This window comes from Vicia villosa, linkage group LG7 (genome assembly GCF_029867415.1).
Source record: "Vicia villosa cultivar HV-30 ecotype Madison, WI linkage group LG7, Vvil1.0, whole genome shotgun sequence".
Taxonomy (NCBI): Eukaryota; Viridiplantae; Streptophyta; class Magnoliopsida; order Fabales; family Fabaceae; genus Vicia; species Vicia villosa.
In genome coordinates this window covers 113,982,179-113,994,287 of record NC_081186.1, presented here as the reverse complement: position 1 = coordinate 113,994,287, position 12,109 = coordinate 113,982,179, and the positions used below count along the sequence as shown (strand labels likewise).

At 30.9% G+C, this 12,109-nt stretch overlaps 1 protein-coding gene across 1 annotated transcript; it reads right to left on the bottom strand.

The window, feature by feature from the left end:
* Positions 1-5,385: 5,385 nt before the first annotated feature.
* Positions 5,386-7,944, bottom strand: LOC131616622 (ubiquitin-conjugating enzyme E2 5-like). The gene is made up of 6 exons (XM_058887987.1): positions 7,719-7,944; positions 7,544-7,623; positions 6,991-7,105; positions 6,851-6,903; positions 6,530-6,658; positions 5,386-5,715 (listed from the first exon to the last, which is right to left on the bottom strand). The coding sequence occupies exons 1-6, from the start codon at positions 7,760-7,762 to the stop codon at positions 5,576-5,578; spliced, it is 561 nt and encodes a 186-aa protein (XP_058743970.1). The 5' UTR covers positions 7,763-7,944; the 3' UTR covers positions 5,386-5,575.
* Positions 7,945-12,109: the final 4,165 nt, after the last annotated feature.

Sequence of the window (12,109 nt, the reverse complement as noted above, 5' to 3'; positions counted from 1 at the left end):
AAGAATGATCCACATTGCTTACCGTCAACATGTGAAAGAGCTTCATGAATATAGAGAGGCTAAGAAAAGGGCGGAGATGGCTGGAAACGCTTATGTTGTTGCAGATGAAGCGAAAATAGAAAGGGAAAAGGGTGCGCCGTCTGTTGGTGATCGTGGGAAATGGCAAGAGAGGTATGTGGGTTCTTGTGTTATAATACGAAGTGGGTTATAAGAAAGAGGTGTATATAATGAAAAAAATTAAGTAGAAACATGTAGGATCCTTTTTTTGGGTAGTTGAAAAAGACGGACCATCATGTGTTGCAGAAGGTTTTATTGATGAAAAATAGAAGCTTAGAAAGGAGAAATTGTTAGAAATTTGGTATGATCATCCTGGATATCTTCGAAGAATTGTGTTTGTTCACTTTCCGAACAAAGTATTTCGACCCTATTCTTGTCTGAGTTCACCAAATCTTTGCGGGGATAATTCTCGAAGAGCAATCTGTTTCTGACAATGGAGAACAGATCAGAATGTAGAGAGGAATTGTGATTTCGTATGCCGAAATTGAGGCCAAATGACTCCTTATATAGGAGATTAATAACAGAAACCGAAATGGTACAACTTTTCAAAAAATGGTTATGTCGGTTGGAAAAGGGTACAACTATTCAAACGAATTTTTCGAAGGGGGCGCTGTCCCGCACCCCCAGCCAGGGGCGCTTCCCCTTGGACCCCGGCAGGGCGCTGCCCCGCACCCCGCCAGGGGCTCTGCCCCTTGAACCCCGACGGGGCGCTGCCCCGCACCCCCGCCAGGGGCTACGCCCCTTGGAACCCCGTTTCTATTATTCGTATTCAATTACACGTTTGGCTCGACGAGCGTGCACTCCGCATTACCCTAACTCGTTTCAAACTTAACGCATAATTGCATTGGCCTATAGTAAATCACATTACTACCAAAATACATTGATGGTACTAAAATCACCAACTGAAATATGTGGTATCGGGTGAGGATCCTATGATACACAAAGGCGTTATTGGTAAGAGTAAGCAACATGCAAGAGTGGAAAAGAAAACTGTGTTATCAGCTGAGGATCGTGTGAAACGTGGAAACCTTGTTGATAAGAGCAAGCTGCATGTAAGACTCATAAAAATCAAGGGGAAGAACGTCACACCGGGTAAGAAGTCATATAAGGATGAGGTTATGGTCGTGACGCGCAATCTGCAAGCAAGAGATGTTTTTTGAAGACTCAGATGAAAACACCTATGTTAACAAAGAGAAAATTTCATCCTATGTTGGAGTTGCGTGCTTGGAAACGGCTAGCTTTCTGTGTTTCCTGGCCGCAAATCACGCATAGGCCCCCAAAAGGTGGAATCGACCGTTACAGAATTGCCTCATAAATAGCCCTCTAATCCTAGAGGGCAAGGTAATCACATTTCTACCCAAAATCTCTCACTTTTCAGTTGTACCTTGTTGTCCAAACACTTACTTTGACATCAGAGTGTCTTGCAGGTACAACCCCCTATTTTCTCTCAACCGTCCCGAAGTTCAAACCTCACAGTCAGAAAGATCAATTATGTAATTGATAATTTTAAAATAAATATCTTTTAAATAAACACATAATATTTTTTGAATATTATGAAATATGTATTAAATATATTTGGTTAAATTATAATTTTATATTATAGTTCATTCACGAAACTAGTCCCTCAATTTTACTTTTAAACAATTTTGATTAAAAAAATACTAATATGTATTTTTTTCTTTAAATAAGTGGCATATATGATTTAGTGAAAGGGCAAAAAAACACGTGGATTAATAAGTAAATTTTAAATAAAAAAACATCTTCACGATATAATTATTAAATAGTTAAATAAAAGAAAAAGAAAACAACTAAATTGGCATAACAAAATAATATATTAAAACTGAAAGATTTTCTTTCATTGTCCTATATCTAAATCAACAAAACCACCCTACTTCTGCTCTCTTTAATTTCGTTCTTATGTAACAGTCTATGTAACAAATTTTCAAGTTTCTCCTTCCAAACTCAATCTATGTAACAAATTTTAATTCACAAAACCCACTTATCACACTTATAAATAGCACATTAGCTCCAAGTCATTACTCGTTTAAATTTAAATCAATAATAAGAAACTTCTCAAATTTTCACTCTAATTAGTTGTGATGGAAAATCAAGTGATTCTGATTGCCATCGAAGAATCTAAATCCTATGTTCCAATTAACACAAGGTACTCAATCCCTTAATTTACCACTTTTTTTGGCTTTTAATTTATTTTATATACATGTTAATTTTATTGTATGTTTTTTTTCATTTAATTATTACAATTGTATGTATGTATCTTATGAAAATATTTATATTATAATAGTGATAGCGAAAAAAGTATGAAAGATCAAGTGATTGCGACAGAAGAAATTATTTCGGCTAATCAAGTGATTGCGACAGAAGAATCTTATTCACATGATCGAGTGACTTTGAATGTATTTGGACACTCCTGTGTATTATGCATTACATTGTTGATCCTTGATTTCATAAGGTTAGGATTCGAAGATTTTGCTAATAACTGGTTTGATATAGAGCTGCCACTCGTTCTGGTTTTAATGTGGCAAATACTTATACTACGGGATACTATAAATTATTCTGTTAACCGGAGAATCTTCTACATACTTCTGATAACAACATTAATATCAGCTATAGAAGTGAGCTTTTTATCGTGGATAACTAGTATCGTTGTTTTGATCTTATGGAGCATCGTATTTGCACTGCTTATCATTCTTAACCGCCAAGAGATACATAAGGTAGGTCTACTTAGTTTTCTCAAAATTAGGGTTTGATTAATGGCAAAGTTGATGCACAATTTATATTGTTAGTTTTATTATTATTAAGGTTTGATTAATGGCAAAGTGCATGCACAATTTATATTGTTAGTTTTATTCTTTATTTTCTCTGATAAGAACTACTCTTGAATTTTGTTTATCTCAATAAATAAAATGTTTATGAATGAAATAGCTTCACAATAATTCTTTTAATTTATTGGTCCATGTTTTTTTTTTTGACAATATTTATTGGTCCATGTTAGTTAGCCTTTTTCCATCTTTTTTTAAAAAGTATTGGAGTATTAAAAACACAAAGGTAAGCTCATAGTGCTGTGTTGACATTTCATGGACGAGCCTTTGTTTGACTTTGAAAAAATATATTGAGGGAGAGAGTGGGTGAAATAAGAGGGAAACTGAAATTAATTTTTAGTGAGAAGAATACGAGAGTGGGAGGCATTAAAAAAATTATAATAAAGATATTTTTAACTAAATTAATATGCCAATAAAATAATTTTATTTTATTTTAATTTTTTATATTAAGTTTAATTTCATTTTAAGTAAATTTTTTTTATTTATCATCTACTATTTTAGTCTAATAAATTTAAATTTTAATATTATGTTTAATTATATATTTATTATGAAATTATACTAAAAAATTTATTTAATTTTTTATAAAATAATAAAAATTAGTACATAAGCAAAATTTCATTATGAAACAATTTTTATGCTAAGTTTAATTTTACTTTAATTTACACTAGCATGTCCCATTCTGCGGGGCTTCCATTTCATTTAGCAAAAAATCCTCATTTCAGGGAGGCTTTTTCTTATGCTGCCAACAATACTATACCTGGTTATCAACCTCTAACTTATAACAAATTGAGGACTACGTTACTTCAAAATGAGCGAAACTAAAATTACGGATGATGCAATGTTTATCAAGAACTTTGTCATAGATCACTCTATGAGATTGTCAATTTTCACTTCATTCAGTCCATTAAAGTTTCTTTCGGTGGCTTCAACAAGATTTGCATCCATTATTGTAATGCTCAAGAGATTTAAGCTTTTGAAGACGGGACTCCAACAAATGGTGATTAGTGAGTACTGGTCTTCTTACAAGGATGATGATGTTCAAAAGGTACAATTTGTGAAGGATACATTGTTGGATGATAATTTGTGGGAAAAGGTTGGTTATATCCTTTCTTTCACAAGTCCTATTTATAACGTTCTTAGAAGAACCGAAACAGAAGCTTCATGTTTTCATCTAATTTATAAAATGTGGGATTCAATGATTGAGGATGTCAGGAAAGCCATATATAAGCATGAAAGAATATCAAATGTTTAAATGTCAACCTTTCATCAGGTAGTCCATGCTATATTAATTGACCACTAGATTAAGAGTAACACACCTCTCCATTGTCTGGCTCATACTCTAAATCTAAGGTCATTACATTTTAAATTGATACTTTTTAACTTACATCTTCTCTCGGATTACACGCGCGCGCGCGCGCGCGCGCACACACACACACACACACACACACACACATATATATATATATATATATATATATATATATATATATATATATATATATATATATATATATATATATATATATATATATATATATATATATATATATATATATATATCTTTTAACTTACATCTTCTCTCGGATTACACACACACACACACACACACACACATATATATATATATATATATATATATATATATATATATTATCGTAAGTATTATAATACATAATGATTAAGTGAAGATCTTAATAGAGTCACTCGACATCAAGACATTAACCTCATTGACGAAAGAGAATGATCCATAAGGGTGTTTCTTGATGCTGATGAAAGGTGGACAATGAATATAGAGTTTGCAAACTTCTCATATTGAAGAGAAGGTTTTGACAATATTGATGCTATTGTTGATTGAGATGAAATGGATCCATAAACATGGTGGTTACTTCAGGGTGCTCGAACTCCATTATTTCAAAATGTTGCGCTTAAGCTACTTGCACGGCCTTATTCATCATCATGTTGTGAAAGAAATTGGAGCACATATTCATTTATTCATTCTTTGAAGAGAAACAAGATGGCACCACATAGAGTGGAAGCTTTAGTATATGTACATAGTAACCTTCAATTTCTATCAAGGAACACTCCCCAATATCATAAGAGAAAACTAAAATATGGAAGTTTGGATCATTGGCCAAATATTGTTCCCACAAGGAATCGTACTCGGTATTCCCCGAACTTCGTCCTTTGCAGGAGCTCGTTTACCACTCGAGCCCAATTGCTTGGTTTGAAAGTACTAAATTTCAATAAACATAAATTTTGCTTCTCATTTTAAATTCTATAAATTGTGCTCATAAATTGCATTATTAAATTAATATATAAAATCTATATATAGACGTGTCCTTGTCCGTGTCCTATGTTTTTTACATTAGTGGGATCCTCTTGTCCGTGTTCGTGTCGTGTCCTTTGTCTGAGTTCGGGCTTCAGATTCAAACTATTTAGTGAATTTCTGAATCCTATGTGACAATCATTACCACACACACTAAAAAACTCAGTTAACAAGAAATAAGATTGCATCATGAAATCAATGGTACATTATTTACATTGAGAAAATAAAGTAACAATGGGAATTTTCCCCCTACCAACATCCAAGTACATTCATTTGAATGAGGTGACAACATAATAACTAGAACATCATGTACAAATAAAATACATAGAGAACAGGACTTGCATACACAAGGTTAGGGGTCTGCTTTACCAGCCACCTGTTCATCACTAGAATCATATTCATCTTCAGTTAGCTCCTCATCTTCATCATCACTGGATTTCTCTTCTGTTGCGGCTCCAATGTCTTCTGGCTTGGCGTATTTCTCACAGTACTCTGAAAATCGATAGTAGAAAAAAACATGAGCAAATGTTGAGAAGTTATTCGTTCTGATATACATGCATAGATACTCCATTTTGAGTCTAAATCGATTGGTTAGCGATTTTGATGCATAGATACTCTTGAACGTGTCTTACAAAGCTTCCGATGATGTTTTCTTCAAAATATCGTACTTGATTTTAACTGTAAGAGCTACTCAATCAGGTGTGCTCCATACTCAATCCTTGTATCTCGCACATAGGTAAATATATGGAGGTATATCAATTGAATATGTAAGCAACGGAGATAGTTTTGACCATACAACAATACGTAATTGATCAGGATCAACTCCCAACTTATATGCTCCATACACTGCATATCTCACACATAGTCACACATGAAAGATTGAGATTAAGTCTCAACAAACACGCACCACACATACACATTTTGATGTGTGAATCATATCTCTTTATCCTACATTTCAGACAATGCCCATGTCTATAGTTTGTGTCATTGTCATGCTAGGACATTTCATAGGTTGACACACAACACAATACAAGTGACCGGAAACCAAATGGCAAAAAAGAAATACTCTCTTTTGTCCTATCTATAAGAAAAAGTTTACTTTTTTAGATTCATTGAATATTCAATGTATCTCCTCTATATATACAGTCTAGATACATTATTTATTCAATGAATTTAAAAAGCAAACTTTTTCTTATGAATAGGACTAGAGGGGGAGTATAACTTTTCCAATGTCAGTTCTGTTACCAAATAACAACTTGATATGGTCAAGTATATGATGCAGTCAACAGAAGAGGATCAACAATACCTTTAACCCTTTGGTCATAAGTAGGTCGGTCACGCATCATTAACGCTGCAGCTTCTCCATTCAACGGATCCGATGGATTTGGATACAAAAGGAGTTGTGGCAGAAACACCTCAAATACATTGACAAGATCTGGAAGAAAGCAGATTTTAACATATAACAACAATCCAAAGAAATTTCATAACGAAAAACTTGAACTCAATCCAGTGTTGTTAAATGGCTGCCATTGCTTAAAGGCATGGAGCATTTTTCGACAGCCGCCATAGGCAATTCGTGAAGGAATGAAATCATATTTTGTCAAAAGGTTTAAAGACAGATCATTACCAAACATGGGGCTCCATGTCTGATTAATAACATCAAGACAAACCGATCCTGACCTGAAATCATTATCATCCAATAAGATCAAACATTAGCTTATTCTTAAAATTAACACGCGAGGTAAATTATTCGAACAAAATTCATACATCTCATCAACATTTGGGTGATAGATCTTATTGATGAAGCCAATGGAAGGAGACTTATAAGGATAAGCATCCGGTAGCTCAACTCTTACTTTCCACACACCACCTTGATAAGGACCTGACAAAAGCCATCACACAAATAAGAACTTGAAAAAATGCAAGGTACATAACACACCAACAACACCTTTCTCAGTTTAATATCAAGGACCATGACAGAACAATAAAACAAAACTCAAAATCAGTAACACAGGTAAAAGTAAAATCAACCAAAAAAATCTCATACCAAGAAAACAGTAACAAACAAAAAGGAAATCAATAAGAACCAATCATACTGTTGCTTCACAAATCTATTACTAGACTATATGCAGAATCCACTGAAGAATCAAACCAATAAGCAAAACAAGAATTAAGAAACAAGAGAATCTTTCAGGTTCTACACAAATCTAAATCCATAGTAACTAAAGTCAAAATCAAGTCAAGTAATAGAACAACAAAAAAAACCCAAAAAATCACAAGGATCAGTGAAAATAAAGAGAGAAAAAGGTAATTAATTTACTTTCATTTGGTCCATGAAAATGAACATAAAACTCTTGCATTCCATCATTAATCATCTCCACTTTGTAATCACTCATCATCCTAAACAAAAAGAGAATCATCAATTAAGATACCCAATTGAAAAAAGATAAGAACTTGAATGAAAGTAAAGTGAAATTGAAAAGTTGAGGATTAACAGTTTCATCAAGTCCATCTCTCGTCGCTTGCTTGGGGAAGACATGTTTGGTTTTTTTGTTTTCTCTGTCTTCTGGTTTGGTTTGTTCCTTGCTTGCTTGCTTGAGAGAGAGAGAGAGAGAGAGAAGGGAAGAAGAGAGGATTGTTGTAGAAGAGGCTTTGCTTGTGGAACTGAAAGAAGTAAATTTGGTTTAGACTTTAGACAGCCATCAGAAAAATGTAACAACAATGTTAATGTTAATATTAATAATTTGGCTTTATTGCATCTTATTTTATTTTTTGTGATTTCTTTTTACCCTCTAATAATGATACTACACTATTGAACATGGATATAGACAAGATATAATAAAAAATTAAATAAGAATAGAATATAATAATAGTCATATGATAGATTTATTATCCTATTTGATAAGGACGACCATAGGTATGACAACAAAATCCGTACATGACAACAAAATTCGTGCATGTTTTAAAGTTAATGGAAAAAATTTGTTTAGACTGGATTTTAGATTTGAATGTGAGTTTGAATTTTTTCTGATTATAAAATATGAGGATAGGTTGGATAACGAAAATAATAATATTTACCTCAAATTCGTCTCATTTTTTACATTATACACTTATTATTTATTTTTGAAAATTTAGAATATTAAATATGTGACCAATGTTTTGATATTTTGATTTGTATTTATTATTTAAATATATTTGAAATGTATGTATACAATTTTTTAAATTGTTTTATTTTATTATTTATAATGTAATTTAATTTTACAAAAAATAAGTATTTTTATTAAAAAAAATTGATTTCACTAAATCGATGATAAAGGGAGCGGGGATACTCGAACTCATCCTAAACCCGTTTGGGTTGGGCATGGGTTTTAATTCTCCATCCATATTTGAGTTTAGAGCGGAAAACGGAGATTGTTTGGAAATTCAAGTTTGAGTTTGGGAGAGGAAATAACTATCCCCGACCCGCCCGTTGCCATGTCTAATAGTAGGGTATTTTTTTATGTCTGCAGTTTGAAAAAAATCTTTTTACCTAACTCTATATTTACGTAGGCATTAAAATTTATACTCGTATTTGTACTTTGTGGATACCTAAGTATCATTAATCGCATCAGTTATCTTTATTTCTAGTAAAAAAAATATCAAATAAAAATATTAATTCTTTTAATTTTTTAACAAAGTTAATAAAAAAATTAAAGATTTTAGTATTGAATTGTGAAATAAAAAAAAAATACTTATATTAAAATATGTGTAATAGTTTAACTGTAATATATTTTTTTAAAGATATAAATATATTTTTTTTATATAAGAATATTAATAAAAATATATAAATATACATTATACGGATATGAGATAACATAAATACTAAAATACTCGTATCTATATCCTTCGTATATTTTATTAGATAATTACATGTATCCGTATTCCACCGCATTTTGCGAATTTTTAAGTGTCCATTAAGTACAATTGTTATCCCTATATTTGATTTGTCCGGGATGAAAAGTAATGTAATATTGTTATTTTATCATTTGTATGTTAGATATACACATTCAATAAATGCATATTATATTTAAATTATAAGATTACTTTTCTAAAAAATAATATTTAATATATTTAAATCTAGTACATAAACATAAATACAAAAAAAAAATTAATAAAATAATTTTAAAGAAAAAATCATTGAAAATTTGAAAAACCAATTTCAACTTTTTTAGATAAAAAGATTAAAAAGACTAAATAATTTTATTATATGATTATATGTGTTAATTTAAACAAATTATTATTTATTAATTTAATTCAACCATTTTTAGAATAAACTTTTTTTACTATAAAGATAAAATAAGATAAATTTTAATATGAGGTGGATAAGATAACTCAACTAGTATATTTTAGTTGAGACAAATAGGTGTAAATTAATAGTGTAAGGAAAAATTTGTTTATATTATGTATTAATATAACTAAATTTATTTTTTTAGTTTCATTAAATAACTAATGTTTTTAATTTTTATATAATTCGGATATATTATTTACTTAAAAAATTATAAACAGAACCATAATATTCATTTGATAATTGTTTCAATTTGACAATTTTTTCAATTTGATGATCGTTTCAAATTAAAATAGAATGGAATATAATTATTTTATTATATGTATAAAAATTCTATTACAGAATGTTTTAACATTTCTCAAATTTATATAATTTAAATTTTGAAGAAAATCGAAATGAGTCTTCTTTAATAAAAACAAATTATTAAATAAAAAAATAGAAAAGATGGACATAAAAAAATTGAAATTCATCAAAAAATTAATAAAAATGATAATTGAAGATATCCATCAAATCTTTCAAAAAGGAAATGAATCTCACTAACTATTCAACAAAATAAAATGTACTAAAAATGTGAGATATTTAAAATATAAAACAACATATAAAATGTAAAATATTATTCAATTAAAAAATATCAAATAATAATATTCACATTAAAAAATACACGAATCATCAATATTAAAATTTTAAATCAATTTTTTTTAATTGTTGTGTCCGCGTAGTCCATAGCAACCATAATTTTATGCATTTCAATTAAAACAAACGTGTCAATTTTAATCTTACATAAAAAAAAACTTCTAAAAATATTTATAAATTATCTCTAAATGTATTACCACAAAATAATTTCCTATATAATAATACACAATTATAAATGGAAAATATGAAAAGAAAAAAATAGTTGAAAATGAAGGACCAAATTCGTATTACCAAAAGTACAATCAAACTTAATATCGATAATGATACTAATCCATTCAAAAACTAATATATAATAATAGTATTGAATAATGGATGGAGAAGCAAATTTACAATAGAAGTCCTAAAAGAATACTTTAATGCAACTCATACACGGGATAGTGGATTTCCATGTCTTGCTCTAGTAGAACCATGAGCTTACACTCAATTTTTCTATCTCGACCTATAATAGTTAATTACATAACTGTTTACTCGGGTAATTATTTGCTTAGAATTTAGTAGTGAGAATGGAATAAAGATATGATAAAATATAACCTTATCTTGTATACATTGTGGGCTGATAAAAAGAATATAATATACATTACTCTTCTTTTGATGTCATAGCATATGATACATTGTCATAATAACACTACTTCCGAAAAGTATGTCTAATGACTTTACTAGCGGTGAACCATAAATCTTCAGGCTAGGGATTTTGTGAAAAAGGGGTATTTTTCTTAGTTGTCTATTAGTGTACTTGTACTGAATTCCATTCACCATCGCTTTTGTGCCTTAATGATATTGGTGGTTATGTCTCTTACGTCATTAATAATTATCAATTTTCTTGTCTTCTTGTATGAACATGTTAACTTCTATATGAACTGCTACATAAGTTGTAGCTAGTAAGCAAGATCAGTTGATTTTCTTAAATAAGGCCAAGTTAATCTCGGGGTTGGATGAACTCACCCCCTTTCATTGATGGTGAGTTCGGCGATAAGGCTCGAGATCAACCTAAACTCGCTTATAAAATTTTCTCAGAGGACTTATTATACTTTAACCCTTAAAAATGTTATCAAATATCTTGTCATCTTGTATGAACGTGTGTAAATTCTAGTTGACTTATTACAAAAGTTGTAGCTAAGTCGACTAAGTAGAATTAATTTTATGATCTAGAGTCGAATAGATCCCGTGGCTGGATGAACTCGCCCCTCTTCGTAACGACGAGTTCGGCGATACGATTCGAGATCGGCCTGAACTCGCCTATGACATTTTGAATAGTCTTCAAGGATTTAGCGTGCTTTAACCCTAAAGCGAGGTTAGTGGATGTCAAGTGTGTGTATGTGTGAGAGATTTTGGCTCGAACTCTAATATCTCGACATGGATAGTCTTAGTTCGACAGGAATTGAGCATGTTGTCAAAGTTTGTTCATATGCTGATGTCGAAGTCGTGTATGCTGTAGTCGAGCTGTGTTCTAGCATGTAGTAGTCGATAATGCTAGGTTTGTTAGCATGTCGAATTGGACGTGTTTGTTTAGCCCAATTGTTTAAGTTAGCTTGTAGCCTAAGTTAGCTTAGTAATCTATAAATACATTAGTTCTCTCAGGTTGGTGAGTTGGCTGCAGTCGAATTGTGAGAGAGGTTGATTGTTGCTATCCACTTGTAACCTATAAACTCTAATAGAGAAAGTAAATACAGTTACAACAAATCCTAATTTTTATTCTTCTTCCTTCTTCTCTCTCTTTCGTGAAACCTAATAGAATTTCTTGTGTTTGTTCAAGAAACTCAATCTTTCTCATAGTTTTGGTTTATTCTTGTAGGTACTCCGTTACAATAGACTGGTGCAGTGAGCATGGAGAAGATGCCTTCAACAAAGTTTGAGATTGAGAAATTCACC

What these genes read in the sequence shown, in the direction of transcription:
- LOC131616622 (XM_058887987.1), bottom strand. Translation starts at nt 7,762, where the DNA reads ATGTCTTCCCCAAGCAAGCGACGAGAGATGGACTTGATGAAACT. An exon ending in GAGATGGACTTGATGAAACT is followed by an intron (nt 7,624 to 7,718) that starts GTTAATCCTCAA and finishes CTTTTTGTTTAG; the next exon opens with GATGATGAGTGATTACAAAG. An exon ending in CACCCAAATGTTGATGAGAT is followed by an intron (nt 6,904 to 6,990) that starts GTATGAATTTTG and finishes TAATGATTTCAG; the next exon opens with GTCAGGATCGGTTTGTCTTG.